The sequence below is a fragment of the Vanellus vanellus genome, assembly GCF_965231255.1.
Source record: "Vanellus vanellus genome assembly, contig: HAP1_SCAFFOLD_45, whole genome shotgun sequence".
Classification (NCBI taxonomy): Eukaryota; Metazoa; Chordata; class Aves; order Charadriiformes; family Charadriidae; genus Vanellus; species Vanellus vanellus.
Window position 1 is genome coordinate 1,388,449 of NW_028128545.1, and position 16,292 is coordinate 1,404,740.

Here is a 16,292-nt window from a genome sequence, read left to right on the forward strand (position 1 = left end):
GGTGGGTGTGTAGGCAGGGGTGGGCAGGGCTGTCCTTGCCAGCAGGGTCCCTGCACCCCGGGGGCTGTGTGCCGGGGCAGGGACTCTGCCGCCTGCCAGGGTCAGCTCTCTGCCTGCCCGGAGAGCTCCCACAGCGCTGTGGGGAGAAGCTGTGGGTGGAAGGAGTGACCCCCAGCACAGTAACGTAGGGATGAGCAGGTCAGGGCATGGTGCTTCTGCTCTCAAGAGAGTGCAGCACGGGTCAGCTCTACCTCATGCCATTTTTCAGAGGACCTCTGGGGCAGCACACCGACTCAGCAGCATCTTCCCCTTTGCAGCCACATCAGGTTTGCTGTGAACTGTTCTTTAGCCCACACACACTCAGAGATGCCCCTGGTAGCGCCCCGTCCGTGGGAGGTGTTTGCAGGCAGAGGTGGGCGCACAGCAGTGGGACGGGGTTTGTGAGCACTGAGCGGGAGCTGAGTCGGGGACAGGGAGACGGCTGCCAGCAGCGGAGACACGGGCAGGGAGTGAGAGGGAGCTACTGCCTGAAACACTGGCCAGGGGGATGTGGGCACGTCCGTGCGGTCCCTGCAGCACAGGCACCTTCCCCTGGGCAGCTCCTGCCTGGTCTCCGTTCCCAGCCTGGGCACAGCTCTGCCCTCCAGCCCACGGGGTCTTGGGCATGCACTGTCCCTGCAACAGCCAGAGCCCAGCAAAAGAGGAACCCCGGATTGCCATCTGCTTTGCATGTCCCTCCTTCCTTGTCAGGTGCCTTGTGGCACTTCACTGCTGTCCCCTCCTGCCTGAGCTGCCCTTGTTCTCATCATTGGATAAACTGAGTCAGGGCAGGGGGTGGGGGCTGCGGGTGGCAGATTCGGCTCCCGTTCAGATGCCGACCCTTTGGGTCCTGCTCTGCAGTCATGTCTATGGCAGCAACGCGCCCAGGTCTCCTCCAGGCAACTTCAGGACATTAACTATTTCCCTGGGGAGTCCTGCCTGGCAGCAGAGTGCTCTCCAGAAGGGCACAGCTCTCCCATAGTCTTTTTGTGCTCCCTCGGATCCACATGGAAAAGACATCTCAGTGCTCAGGCCATGGAAATGCTGCTGGGCAGCTGTACGTGGACAGCTGCAATGACCCCTCCTGGTCCCAGCCTGGGAGGGGAGAGATGAGAAAAGGCAATGAGTCTGTATATCTGCCCTTTGAACCTGGATTCCTCTCCTCTTCGCAGTGTCCTGATTCTTTTGATGGGAACACCCGAGAGGGATCATTCTCCAGCTGCAAGCTGCCAGCACAGGGCAGCGGAGAAGAGGGCTGATGGGCAGAACAGGTCTCCTCTCTCTGCACTAAGGGATGATCCCTTTGCATCTCAGCACCCACAAGACTTCACCTGGAGTGCATTAGAAATGTCAGGGATTTCAACCATCCCAAAACCCTCAGAAATGGGGCAGGTGCAACCAGAACAAAATAAAGAAAACAAAATCCCCTCTCCTCTGCTGTGCATTTGGGCAAATTTCAGACAACAATGTATAAAAGCTCTTTGATATAACATGATTACATTTAATTGGAGATCGCTCTGCTTTCCTAATTCCCTCTTGCTGCAGAGTAAGGAGGACTTCTTGGGAGCCCATTGCAGTCCCGGCTCCCAGTGGCAGCCTCAGCCAGCAAAACCCGGAGCTCAAGTGAGGGAGCTGCAGAGAGGTGCTCCTGGACAGAGAGTCTGAATGTGGGGCTGCAAAGACATATGCAGTAAAGTTTGATGGAAGAAGTCTGGTCTGACTCAGTACTGCCTTTTCCTCCTTAACAGATAACCACAGTTAATAATAACAGCTAGGAAGCAAATGTCCAACAGCAGCTCCATCACACAGTTCCTCCTCCTGGCATTCACAGACACGCGGGAGCTGCAGCTCTTGACCTTCTGGCTCTTCCTGGGCATCTACCTGGCTGCCCTCCTGGGAAACGGCCTCATCATCATCGCCATCGCCTGCGACCACCGCCTCCACACACCCATGTACTTCTTCCTCCTCAACCTCTCCTTCATAGACCTGGGCTCCATCTCCACCACTCTCCCCAAAGCCATGGCCAATACCCTCTGGGACAGCAGGGCCATCTCCTACCAGGGGTGTGCTGCTCAAGTCTTTCTGTTTGTCTTCTTTATTTCAGCAGAGGTTATTCTTATCTCTGTCATGTCCTATGACCGCTATGTTGCCATCTGCCAACCCCTGCACTACGGGACCCTCCTGGGCAGCAGAACCTGTGTTTGCATGGCAGCAGCTGTCTGGGGCAGTGGGTTTCTCTATTCTGTCCTGCACACAGCCAATACATTTTCACTGCCCCTCTGCCAGGGCAATGCCCTGGACCAGTTCTTCTGTGAAATCCCCCACATCCTCAAGCTCTCCTGCACAGATGCTTACCTGAGGGAAGTTGGGCTTCTTGTGGTTAGTGCGTGTTTAGTCTTTGGGTGTTTTGTTTTCATTGTGCTGTCCTATGTGCAGATCTTGAGGGCCGTGCTGAGGATCCCCTCGGAGCAGGGACGGCACAAAGCCTTTTCCACGTGCCTCCCTCACCTGGCCGTGGTCTCCCTCTTTGTCAGCACTGGCATATTTGCCTACCTGAAGCCCCCCTCCATCTCTTCCCCATTCCTGGATCTGATGGTTGCAGTGCTGTACTCGGTGGTGCCTCCAGCAGTGAACCCCCTCATCTACAGCATGAGGAACCAGGAGATCAAAGAAGCATTGAAGAAATGGATTCCATGGGTTCACCTTCAGCAGCAGTAAGCTGCCCGTGTCTCCTCACAGGCTGTTCGTAGCTCTTCTCAGGGCAGGATTAGGCTTTATTTGTTTTTCATCTGTGATGATCCTGTTCGTACAGGAATGTTTGTATTCACTCCACATCTCCAGAGGCATGACCCTACTGTGCCCAGTAATAGTGACGCCTTCTGGAAATGTGTCATCACAGTATCAGAACTGCCTTCCTGAGGAGCATCTATGTAATAAAAGAGCAGCGCTCTCTGTTGCAGTAAAATTGACATAAACTAGGAAAATGAAATGTAAAATATCATAGTAATTGAAGCAACCAAGGAAACCTGCTGCTGCTCGAGCCCTCTGTACTGCCCCCAGCCCTATTTAATTATTTACCTCATATTGAAGTAGAGAAATAGTAACTAGACATGATTTATCTACGATTCAATTAAGGAACTAACCAGCAGACAATGGAGCATTGTTGATAAGCAGGGGATTCCTGTCAAGAGAGCCATGAACTGTGGGCCCTCTCAGCAAACCGAGAAAACCACTTGGAACTGCCAAGATGAGAGGAGCAGTAGGTAAAAGGTAATTCCGGCAGGGGGAGATCACGACCATCGACTCAGTGTCTGCATAACCAAATGATAACTCCTACTCAAAAGAGGACACTGGAAGAAGACGACAGAGTTTGTGCACTAATTTACATGGGAAGCAAAGAAATCTTGACCAATCCTTCAAGAGAATAACAATGAATATGTATTAATTGTTTGAATATGTAATAACCAATGCATAAAAGTGGAGATTTTTGAAAGCAAGGCGTGCTCCTGTTTCAGGCTGAGCACCCCATTTCTGCGCATTAATGGAATAAACTTGGAAATACCACTGCTCTGTGTGTTATTGGCTTGCTCACCGGGTAAGGAACCCAGATTTGGGATAACAGGAGGGTGCCATACGGAAGTGAAATAGGTCTAGTTTTGACTTTGAGGCAGCAGCAGAAGGAGGATGTGCAGTTCAGTGCTGGGACATGGAGCTAAATAGAGGATTCAAATGAGTCTATGGGCTGAGACATCTTTGGTGTCTGAGGAGCATTAGCAGAGCTTTGGAAGAAGCTGCACAGGTTATGGGGAACTCACAGCCATTGGCAAAAGCTCAGAAAATCATGGCTTTCTTTTTGAGGAAATAGTTGATGAAGACAGAGTCATCAGTAAACTTGTGACAACATGGGGCCAGAGTGGGGTGGGGAAACAGGGGTGGTGGCTTAAATCTGCAGAGAAACAGACACAGGCATAGGGAAGTGTAGGACAGCCTGTGGGGAGGGGGGTCAGGTAGGTGGAAGGATGGCCCCTTTGTTGGGGCTGTGACCCCCCAGCAGAACTGAAATCCTGGGGAAAAGCTGTGAGTGGAAGGAGGCATCCCTGGAAGGCTAGAATCATAGACTCATGGAATGGTCAGAGAGAAGGGACCTTAACTATCATCTAGTTCAACTGCCCTGGGCAAGGAGACCTCCTACTAGACCAGGTTGATCACCGCCCCATACAACCTGGCCTTGAACCAGGGTTGGGGAAACCACAGCTTCTCTGGGCAACCTGTTCCAGTGCCTCACCACCCTCAGAATTAAGAATTTCTTCCTAACATCTAATCTAAATCTGTGCACTTTCAGTTTAAAATGATTACCCCTCGTCCTATCACGACACTCCCTCATAAACAGTCCCTCTGCACCTTTTCCATAGGCCCCGTTAGGTACTGACAGACTGCTATAAGGTCTCCCCGGAGCTTTCTCTTCTCCAGCCTGATGAACCCAAACTCTCTCAGCCTGTCCTCATAGCAGCGGTGCTCCAGCTCTCTGATCATCTTCGTGGACTCCTCTGGACCCTCTCCAACAGGTCCATGTCCTTCTTTTGTTGGCGTAGTTGACCTTCATGAGATTTGTGCAGGCCCACCTCTCCAGCCTGTCCAGGTCCCTCTGGATGGGTTACCTCCCGTCCAGCATGTTGACTGCTCCACACAGCTTGATGTCATTGGCAAACTTACTGAGGGTGCACTCCATCCCAACATCCATGTCACCAACAAAGATGTTAAACAGCACCAGACCCAGTACGGACCTCTGAGGAACGCCACTTGTCACTGCTCGCCACTAGGACATGGAGCCCTTGACTGCAACTCTCATTTTCTTTCCAGTGGCTTCTGTGTTTCAGATTTGGTAAAAAAGGAATGTCAATAATGCATACTGTTTTAGTTGTCACCAGGTGTTGTTCATATTTTTCAAGGACTTTTTTTTCAGCTTTCTATAGAACGTCAAAGGGGCCTGGAGAGAACGATGGAATGGGCAATGAAATATTTCATACCACAGAGGTCATGCTCGGTATTTGGATGGGTTCAGCCAGGGGGCGGGTACACGCGAAGACTGCTCAGGCAGGTACCGATTCACTGAGTGGAGAGAGTGACATGTATTGTCATTAGTAGCAGCAGGAGTAGTATTGTTGTTGCTCTTGTTGTTTTCCTTTTTCGTTACTGTTCTATTAAACTGTCTTTACCACAACACGAGTTTGGGGTGGTTTTATTTGTTTGGTTGTTTGTTTGTTTTCTTTCCCTTTCCCCTCTTTTTCTCCCTCTTCTCCATTTCCTCCTGGGGGTAGGGGGAGAACTGCACCAGCGGCTGCATGGCCCTAGCTGCTGGCTGGGGTTAAACCACGACACCTGTGCTGAGGACTCCAGAGCTGGATGCAGTACTCCAGGTGGGGTCTCACGAGAGCAGAGTAGAGGGGCAGAACCACCTCCCTTTCCCTGCTGGCCATGCTTCTTTTGAGGCAGCCCAGGACATGGCTGGATTTCTGGGCTGCGAGCGCACATTGTCAGCTCATGTCCAGCTTTTCATTGCCCCTTACACCAGGTCCTCCTCAGCGGGGCTGCTCTCAATCCCTTCATCCCCCACTCTGTACTGATATCAGAGGCTGCCCCAACCCATGTGCAGGACCCTGCACTTGGCCTTGTTGAACTTCATGAGGTTTAAACGGGCCCACTTCTCCATCTTGTCCAGGTCCCTCTGGATGGCGTCCCATCCCTCACGCTTGTCAAAAGCACCACTCAGCTTGGTGACTCCATCTTGGGTGATTTCTCACTTTGTGGGGCTCCATTCTTTACCTTCCCCAGGCATACACGGCTCTTTGAGAGCCCAGGGGATCTCCAAGTGGCTCAGTTTCCCACTTGAGAATAAAGTTGTCGGTCATGGCTTGCACGTGACAGCCTTGGCTATGCCACTCAGTGACCAGCCATTGCTTCCACTGTCACTACATGCTGACGAGTGGGTCCTAAATCCAATCCTCAAGCTCTAAAAGAACCTAAAAGCAACAGTTCTTTTGGAGATGCAAGCGCTCAAGCCTTCTCCTGAGACCAGCTTTGGAAGAAAGGACCAGTGTTTGTGCATAGCACAAAGGAGATGCCATTTTGTTGTAGAGAGGCTGTGAGAGTTTCAGTTCTGACCTAGTGTTAGACACTGTTATAGAGGCACGAGTGGAGAGATAATGGGCTGATGCCTCTTTAGAAATGGAATCTTTCAAAGATGATGGAGAGCGCCTTCACAATAACATCTGCTAGGTCCCTCAACACTCCTGGGTGCATGCCATCAGGGCCCATGGATTTGTGGGTGTCAAGTTTGCCTAAATGATCTCTAACCCGATCCTCCTTGCCCAAGGGAAAGTCCTCCTTTTCCCAGACTCTTTCTCTTCACTTCAGGGTCTGGGATTGCTGAGGGCCGGCCTTAGCAGTAAAGACTGAAGCAAAGAAGGCATTCAGTAACTCCGCCTTCTCTGCATCCTCTGTCACCAGCGCACCCACCTCATTCTCTAGCAGGCCCGCATTTTCCCTAGTCTTCCTTTTACTACTGATGTACTTGGAGAAGCCCTTCTTATTGTCCTTGACATCCCTTGCCAGGTTTAATTCCAAGTGGGCTTTAGCCTTCCTCGTTGCATCCCTACATACTCTCGCAATGTTTGTATACTCCTTCCAAGTGGCCAGTCCCCTTTTCCACATTCTGTAAACTACCCTCTTGCACCTGAGTTTTTTCAGAAGGTCCTTGCTTATCCATGCAGATATCCTGCCTCCTCTGCCTGATTTCTTACTCATAGGGATGCACTGATCTTGAGCTTGGAGGAAGTGGAGCTTTTCTATTACCCAGCTCTCCTGCACCCCCCGTCCTTCTAGAGCCTTTGCCCATGGGATTCCTCCAAGTATGTCTTTGAAGAGGCCAAAGTCAGCTCTCCTGAAGTCTGGGCTTGTAATTCTACTTTTTGCCCTGCTTCGTCCACGCAGGATCTGGAACTCCACCATCTCACGGTCACTGCAGCCAAGGCTCCCCCCAGCCTTCACATCCCCAACTAGTCCTCCTTTATTTGTCAGTAACATGCCCAGCAGGGCACCTCTCCTCCTTGGTTTCCCCACCAACTGTGTCAAAAAGTTCTCATCAATGCTCTGCAGAAACCTCCGGGACTGTGTGTGCCTGGCTGTGTTGTTTCTCCAGCAAATATCGGGGTGGCTGATGTCTCCTGTGAGAACCAGGGCCTGTGATTGTGAAGCTATTTCCAGCTCTCTGTAGAAGGCCTCATCACCTTCCTCTTCCTGATCTGGTGGTGTGTAGTAAACACCCACAGCAGTGTCTCCCAGATTAGCCTGTCCCTTAATTCTTAACAATAAACTCTCAACACATACTTCATCGACCCTCAGGCAGAGCTCAATACATTCCAGTTGCTCTGTCCCGTAGAAAGCAACTCCACCACCTCACCCTGCTGGCCTTTCTTCCGAAAAATTACACAGCCTTCTGTGACAGCTATCCAGTCATGCGAGCTATTCCATGCAGGTTTCCCTGGAGGAGAGCAAAAGGATCCATCACAGTCATACACACCCTGGAGGTGGGTGGCTTTCTGGATATCACCTTGGGAGTCCACTAAGAAATATTTGTCACTGCTCCGGTTGGCCGTGCTTATTGCCCAGCTGGATGTGACAGTTTCAAGCCCGCCTCACCAAGCTGGCCAGCCTGCTGCCAAAGATTCCCTTGCCTCTTCTAGAAGGGTGGATCCCATCCCTCTCTAACAGGCTATATACGTATTTTATTGTCATAAAAGCCAAAACCCTAATGACGTCACCAGCCATGTGGCCAGGAGTTGATGTGCATTATCTGTCCGTTTCCGGCTGCTCCCTTCTCTAACTGGTAAAACAGAGGAAAAGACTTCTATGGAGTCTAAATCGACCCTCTTATACCTTAAAACCATTACCCATTGCCCTGTTGCAGCAGGCACTGCCCAAAGGGCAATGATGACACGCTTGGTTTGTTCCTGCGAGCTGTCAGCAGGCAGTGCTCGGAGCCAGGCGCTGCTGCCTGCCACAGGGTCTGCACACCCTCATGCCACAGGAAGAGCATTCAGCAGGGTCTGTCGGGGGTGTCCCATCCCAGCTTCTGCCTCCCCTCCTGCTTGGAACCCTCCAGGCTGCCCCTCCTTCCCCCCGAGAGGCCACCGTGCCCAGCGCCCAGAACCAGCGACTCTGTGACATCAGCCCCGGGAACAAGGGCACCGCAGGCCCCCTGAGAACTGTGGGCACTACGTTGGCTGCTGCACTGGTGGCCACGAGCCCTCGGTTCTTGCAGCTGCCACGTGCCACTGCTGGCAGGGATGACTATTCTCCCCGTCCTCGTCCTGCTGGCCCTGTGCTGGGCTGTGAACAGCACATGGCACAGCAGTGGGTAAGTGGCCTGAGGTTCTGGGAGGGAGCTTGGGCGACCCTTATGGGGCTCACTGGAGGTCCCGCTTGTCCCCCATGGCCACGCCACAGCTTCCCAAACCCCACTGTGGAGCCTCAGACCCTTGCCAGGACCCAGGCTGCTGGCACAGCTCACCTGTGGGGCTCAAGCAGAAACAGAGGCGATGTCTGCACACCTCACAGGGTTCCCTGGCCCTGCTGTCCATGCAGTGCCTTGTGGGAAGGGGAGATGGCTGACCTTCACCCTGAACTGCAGCAAGCCATCGAGTAGGGCAGACATGAGTTTCTGGTTACAGAGGGACCTGTGGGCTCCGGCCCATGGCTTCCGACTACGGCACATCGTGCGTGGTGGGTGGCACAGATGCCCGGCCAGGCGCCTGGCCCTGGAGCGTCAGCATCCAGCCTGGAGAAGAGAAGGCTCTTTGGGAGACCTTATAGTGGCCTTCCAGTATCTGAAGAGGGCCTGCAGGAGAGCTGGAGAGGGACTTTTTATAATGGCACGTAGGGGTAGGACGAGGGGGAATGGCTTCAAACTGGAAGAGGGGAGATTTAGAATAGATATTAGGAAAAAAACTTCACCGTGAGGGTGGTGAGCCCCTGGCCCAGGTTGCCCAGGGAAGACGTGGCTACCCCATCCCTGGAGGTGTTCAAGACCAGGCTGGATGGGCCTTGGAGAACCTGGTCTAGTGGGAGGTGTCCCTGCCCAGGACAGGGGGGTTGGAACTAGGGGATCTTTAATTTCCTTTCCAAACTAAACTACTCTGTGAGTCTATGATTCTACCATTCTACTCACACCGCTCAAGCTGCACGGTCTATTTGATGCCGTGCAATTCCCATACTGTCTTTACAGGGGCAAACACTCACAGAAATTTTGCTGCTCCAACCAGATAAAGCATTTTCACCATGTTTTCTGTAAGCTCCAATTCCAGATTTACTGCCCTTCAGAGTTCCGTTGGTTCAGAGCATCCAGCAAGCCAGACCAAAAGCTGCATGGCGGGTCATGGTGGTCACCACCATCACCCACGAACCTTCCACTTTGAGACCACACAATGAAGTTGGGATGAGGCTGTTCCTTCAGATGGCTTCCCAGACAAAATGCTGTTTGAGTCCAGCCAAGGGTGTGTCAGGGACAATTCCTCGAGGCAGCAGACCAAATATTAAATGAACTCATTAAATGAACATGAGTTTTTTGTTGATGGAATTCTGTGTGCAGGAGTAAGAACTGCCTTCAGTCCAACAGTGCGGTTCCCTTATTCTTACTGTGATTTGGGCCACACTGGCCACTGCAGCAAACGACAGATGCTTTCCCTCCCCCTCTCTCCAAGGGAAGGAGAGAGAGAGAGAAAGAGACTTGTGAATTTAGAAGGAACTTAACTACTTGAATGACATATTATTAATAAAATAAAGAAGAAATAATGATATATATAATAAACTGGATCAAGCTCCCAGGACAATCACATCACCAGCAGACACGGGGAAAGTCCCAGACCCGACTCAGTGACAGATGGGAACTGGATTCAGGAACGCACAGATCAGGATCAAAGGCAGACAAAAGGCCAGAGTCCTCCTGGGACACCAACCATTGAAGAAAGAGTGCTGACCCTTTGATCCCTCAGCTTTTATACTGAGCGTGAGACAGATGGGATGGATTACCCTGATGGTCAGTTTGAGGACACCTCTCCTTTCTGCTCCTCCCCGCAGCTGCAACCGCTCTATGCTCTTCTCCTTCTGACCCTCCAATGGGGCAAAGACAAAACTTAGCCGGCCTTGGGTGTTATAGCAATAAGTATAAGAAAGAGAATTCTGCATACCACTCCTTGGCATAAATTACAACTGATCAGGTTTTATCACTCTGAACAGTCTCACCACAATATGCTGTTAATTTCAGAGAGTTCGGCTGGTTCGAAGAGGCTTGACTGCAAAGTAAAATTGCTGAACAGAAAAGGGGTTCTGTTTCACCTCAAACGAGCACAGGTGGGCTGTTCTTTTGGGAGGTTATAAGGATAATAAAAGAGAAGAATTTGTGATTTCAGGGATGAAAAGAGAAGCAAAGGATGCTGTTGGCTGCCTTTGCTGATGGCCCCTATTTTGCCAAATGAAACCCACGGACCACCAAAGCCTTTCCTGTGGAGCTGCTACTCATCTGCACAGCCCCTGCCCTCTGCCATTGACAATGATGGAGTCACTGCAAAGGTGCGGTAGAAGAAAACAAAGTGTGGGGTGCTGCAATGGATGGGCGCATATTTTTCAGAACAGACAGACTGGAAGGCTCAGGGGTGATGTTCTCTCTTGTTGCTCCATCTCTGGTGACAGAGAAGCATTAGGAGTGCTTTGGAAGAAGCTGCACAGGTTATGGAGAACTCACAGCCATTTTCAAAACCTCACAAAATCATAGCCTTGTGTTTGAGGAAATAGCAAAGTCAGAGAGTCATCAGTAAAGCTTGAGCCAGCATGGGGTGGGAGTGAGGTGGGGAAGCAGGGGTGGTGGTTGAAATCTGCAGAGAAACAAGCACAGGCAGAGGAAAGTGTAGGACAGCCTGTGGTGGGGAAGAATGGCCCCTTTGTTAGGGCTGGTACCCCCCAACAGAACTGAAATCTTTGTCCTTTCCGCTATGGCTGCGGTCTCTTCCACTGGAGCCCCTGAGAGCACTCCAGATCATTACAGACACTCCTCCCCCACCCTCCAGAGAGCCTGAGAGGTGTCCTACCACTGTCCTGCCCTTGGCATCACACACGCCCTCATCTCACTGCTCCCAGGAAGAGCCCTGAGCATCCCTTGATGGAAAAGGTCCCCATTGCCAGGGTGTGGGGTCAGCTCATGAATATCCTGCTTTATGAGACACATCAAGAGCTTTCACAGACACTTTCACATTTGGTTTCCAAACTATAAGCAGTGCCTCTGACTTTCTGCTTCAGGGACAGCCAGGGATGGCCCTCAGTGGGGACCGCTGACACCCTCAGAACCTTGGAGGCTGACTTTGACTGCTCTAGAGACCACTTCAATCCACTCTCAGTACCTGCAGTTCAGGAACTGGGCACCAGAGGGCTCATTAACATGCTAAATGCCATAACAAGCCAAGGCTCTGGGCATAATTTTCTTATTCTACTATTCTTCTGCGGTTAATTAGAGAGATTTCAGAAGTGAAAAGGTTTCAATAGCAAATAATGAGAGGAAAGGATTTCTTTTTCTTTTGGTTTCTTTATTTGTCTACTTCATTTGTGTGTCTATCTTCATTGATATCAGCAATTTCCAAATGACTGAAACTGGACCTCTCCAAACGGAGTGTGACTGTGTAGGGCAGTCAAGACCCTGCATGTCAGACACTCTATGGGCAGGCTTTGTCCCCACATCCAAACCCGTGTTCTCTCATCAGCCACCTGGGTCTTCCAGTGCCTTTCCTCAAATCCAAGTTTTCTCTGCTACAGTCTGGAGTTGCAGCTTTCAGCCCTTTGGCACCAGTTTCCACTTGTTTCACTTGGGGAATGAACTGCACCCAGACACAGAATTTGCCTCGTAGCCAAAAAAAGAGACCAAAGGAAGGCACGGTTCAACAGAAAATAAAATACTCTGTTGTAGTTGAAGTCAACCTTACCTCCTCTGAAGTCCACTCTCCACAGAGGACAGCCTTAGACCAAAGGAAAACACATTTTTGTGCCAAGCACGCATCCCAGGAACCCACAAAGCACTCCCTGCACCACAGTCTGTTTGTTCATATGCGCTCACAGTGAGTCACACACTGAAGTCATGAGCTCCCTCCATTCACAGAGGGAAGCAAAGACACAAAGTGAACAACGTGCTATTTTGCATAGCCAAATGTGCACTAACCCCAGGGTGTCCTTGGTGCTTGGGTGCAGCCGTCCAGGCTTCCTTTTCTCCTGAGGGAAAGAAATCAGTTGTCTCCACTGAGATGCTTTGCCCTACCCTGCCTGTCCACCAGCTCTGGCTCCAGAACTACCACTTGTAAAAAGACCCTCTCCAGCTTTCATTTAGGCGCCCTTCTGATACTCAGTCTGCTATAAGGTCTCCTTGGAGTCTCCACGCTGAACAACCCCTGGCATCTCTCAGCCTGGCTTCACAGCAGAGGTGCTCCACCCCTCTGATCACCTTTGTGGCCTCCTCTTTTCCCGCTCCAACAGATCCATGTCCTCTTTATGCTGGGGCCCAAGAGCTGAATGAAGCACTGCGGGGGGTCTCACCAGAGTGAGTAGAGGGGCAGAATCACCTCCCTCACCCCACTTGCCACACTGCTGGTGATGCAGCCTGGGATGCGGTTGGCTTTTTGGGCTGCCAGCGCACATTGCAAGCACATGTTGGGCTTCTCTTTAACAAACACCCCCAAGTCCTTTCCCTCAGGGCTGCTCTCAATCCATTCTTTGCCCAGCCTGGATTTGTGCTTGGGATTGCCCTGACCCACGTGCCGGACCTTGCACTTGGCCTTGTTGAACTTCATGAGGTTTGCACAGGCCCACCTCTCCAGCCTGTCCAGGTCCCTCTGGATGGCATCCCTCCCCTCCAGAATGTTGACTGCTCCACACAGCTTGGTGTCATTGGCAAACTTGCTGACAATGAACTCCATCCCAACACCTATGTCACCAACAAGGATGTTTAACAGCACCGGTCCCAGTACCAACCCCTAAGGAAAGCCACGCGTCATTGCTCGCCACTTGGACACAGAGCTCTTGACCACAACTCTCATTTTCTTTCCAGTGGCTGCTGTGTTCCAGATTTGGTAGGAAAGGAATGTCAATAATACATATTGTTTTAGTTGTTGCCAGGTGTTGTTTATATTTTTCAAGGACTTTATTTTCAGCTGTCCATCGAAGCTAACAGGGGCCTCGAGAGAACGATGGAATGGGCAAAGATATATTCCATTCCATAGAGGTCATGCTCAGTATTTGGATGGGTTCAGCCAGGGGGCGAGTACACGCGAAGACTGCTCGGGCAGCTACTGATTCACTGAGTGGTGAGAGTGACGTGTATTGTCATTAGTAGCAGCCGTAGTAGTAGTAGTGTTGTTGGTGCTGTTGTTGTTTTCCTTTTCTGTTATCATTCTGTTAAACTATCTTTACTTCAATGCATAAGTTTGGAGGTTTTTGTTTAGTTTTTTTTTTTTCTTTCGCTTTCCTCTCTTTCTCCCTCTTTTCCCTGCCATTCTGGGGGAAGGAGGTGAACTGCACCAGCGGCTGCATGGCCCTAGCTGCTGGCTGGGGTTAAACCACAACACCTGTGCTGAGGACTCCAGAGCTGGATGCAGCACTCCAGGTGGGGTCTCAAGAGAGAGGAGTAGAGGGGCAGAATCCCCTCCCTTGCCCTGCTGGCCACGCTTCTTTTGATGCAGCCCAGGACATGGTTGGCTTTCTGGGCTGTGAGCACACATTGCGTGCTCATGTCCAGCTGTTCATTCCCCAGTACCCCCAAGTCCTTCTCGTCAGGACTTCTCTCAACCCCTTCATCCACCAACCTGTATTGGTACTGGGGGTTGCCCTGACTCAGCTGCAGGACCCTGCACTTGGCCTTGTTGAACTTCATGAGGTTCCAACGGGCCCACTTCTCCATCTTGTCCAGGTCCCTCTGCATGGTGTCCCATCCCTCACGCACGTCAACCGCACCACTCAGCTTGGTGACTCCATCTTGGGTGATTTCTCACTTTGTGGGGCTCCATTCAGTACCCACCCCAGGCATTCACTGCTCCTGGGGAGCATGGGGGATCTCCAGGCAGCTCCATTTCCCCCTTGAGAATAAAGTTGTCGGTCATGTCTTGTATGTGACAGCCTTGGCTATGTCACTCAGTGACCAGCCATTGCTTCCACTGTCATACATGATGACGAGTGAGTCACAATGTGACTGGGTGACTAAAAGGTCACAGTGTGACTGGGAGGTTTTTGCTCATGCTGCTGTGCCGAACCGAAAGCAAAACCAGTCTTTTTGGGGATGCCATTACTCAAGCCTACTCCTGAGACCAGCTTTGGAAGAAAGCTGTTTTGTGCCTGTTATTTTGTGTTATGTTTGTGCATAGCACAAAGGAGATGTCATTTTGTTATAGAGATGCTGTGAGATTTTCAGTTCTGACCTAGTGTTAGGCACCGTTATAGAGGCACAATTTGAGAGATAGTGGGTTAATGCCCCTGTAGAAGTGGAAGGAAACCAAACACCCCAGCAGGAAGATGCAAATAAAAAAAAATAATAAAAAAAGCGCCCATGAATATAATAATGAAGAGAACAAAGAAAGCTCAGGACTGGTGTAGAACATCCTTTGAGTCATCTGTGGAGAGATGGTAACTTTACTGATACTTCGAAGGTGAACATGAAATCAGTTTCTGAATGGGATCTTTGAGCTCCTGGTTCCTCATGCTGTAGATGAGGGGGTTCACTGCTGGAGGCACCACCCAGTACAGAAATGACACCAACAGATCCAGAGATGGCAAGGAGATGGAGGGAGGCTTGAGGTTGGCAAACATACCGGTGCTGACAAACAGGGAGACCACGGCCAGGTGAGGGAGGCACGTGGAAAAGGCTTTGTGCCTTCCCTGCTCCGAGGGGATCCTCAGCACCACCCTGAAGATCTGCACATAGGACAGCACAATGAATACAAAACACCCAAAGGCTAAACAGGCACTAACTAGAAGGAGCCCAGCTTCCCTGAGGAAAGCATCTGAGCAGGAGAGCTTGAGGATGTGGGGGACTTCACAGAAGAACTGGTCCAGGGCATTGCCCTGGCAGAGGGACAGCGAAAAAGTATTGGCCGTGTGCAGCACAGCATAGAGAAAAACACTGCCCCAGACAGCTGCTGCCATGCGGACACAAGCTCTGCTGCCCAGGAGGGTCCCGTAGTGCAGGGGTTGGCAGATGGAAACGTAGCGGTCATAGGCCATGACAGCAAGAAGATAAAACTCTGCTGACATGAAAAAGAAAAAGAAAAAGACCTGTGCAGCACACCCTTGGTAGGAGATGGCCCTGGTGTCCCAGAGGGAATTGACCATGGCTTTGGGGAGGGTGGTGGAGATGCAGCCCAGGTCTATGAAGGAGAGGTTTAGGAGGAAGAAATACATGGGGGTGTGGAGGCGGTGTTCGCAGGTGATGGTGGTGATGATGAGGCCGTTTCCCAGGTTGGCAGCCAGGTAGATGCCCAGGAAGAGCCAGAAGGTCAAGAGCTGCAGCTCCCGTGTGTCTGCGAATGCCAGGAGGAGGAAGTGGGTGATGCAGCTGCTGTTGGACATGTGCTTCCTCCGGGTATCTGTTAATATTAACTGTGGTTATCTGTTAAGGAGGAAAAGGCAGTACTGCGTCAGACCAGACTTCTCCCAGCATAGTGTATTGCATGTCTCTTTGCAGCCCCACATTCAGACTTTCTGTTCAGGAGCACCTCTCTGCAGCTCCCTCACTTGAGGTCCGGGTTTTGCTCGCTGAGGCTGCCACTGGGAGCCGGGACTGCAATGGGCTCCCAAGAATTCCTCCTTGCTGTGCAGCAAGAGGGAACTAGGGCAGCAGAGCGATCTCCAATTAAATGTAATCATGTTATATCAAAGAGCTTTTCATCATTGTTGTCTGAAATTTGCCCAACTGCACAGACAGGCAGAGGGGATTTTGTTTTCTTTATTTTGTTCTGGTTGCACTTGCCACATTTCTGAGGGGTTTGGGATGGCTGAAATCCCTGACATTTCTAATGCACTCCAGGTGAAGTCTTGTGGGTCCTGAGAAGTAAAGGGACTAAGGGAGTCTTAGTGCAGAGAGAGGAGACCTGTTCTGCCCATCAGCCCTCTTCTCCACTGCCCTGTGCTGGCAGCTTGCAGCGGGAGGAGGATCCCTCTCGGGTGTTCCC

General features: G+C 51.2%; 2 protein-coding genes across 2 annotated transcripts; one reads left to right on the forward strand and one right to left on the reverse strand.

Moving 5' to 3' along the window:
* Positions 1 to 1,989: 1,989 nt before the first annotated feature.
* Positions 1,990 to 2,757, forward strand: LOC309684242 (olfactory receptor 14C36-like; the record flags this gene model as incomplete). Its single annotated transcript, XM_082500178.1, has 1 exon — positions 1,990 to 2,757. The coding sequence occupies one exon, from the start codon at positions 1,990 to 1,992 to the stop codon at positions 2,755 to 2,757; it is 768 nt and encodes a 255-aa protein (XP_082356304.1).
* Positions 2,758 to 14,754: 11,997 nt separating this feature from the next.
* On the reverse strand, positions 14,755 to 15,690 carry LOC309684243 (olfactory receptor 14I1-like; the record flags this gene model as incomplete). Its single annotated transcript, XM_082500179.1, has 1 exon — positions 14,755 to 15,690. One exon carries the CDS (start codon positions 15,688 to 15,690, stop codon positions 14,755 to 14,757), a length of 936 nt encoding a protein of 311 aa, XP_082356305.1.
* Between the last annotated feature and the right edge of the window lie 602 nt (positions 15,691 to 16,292).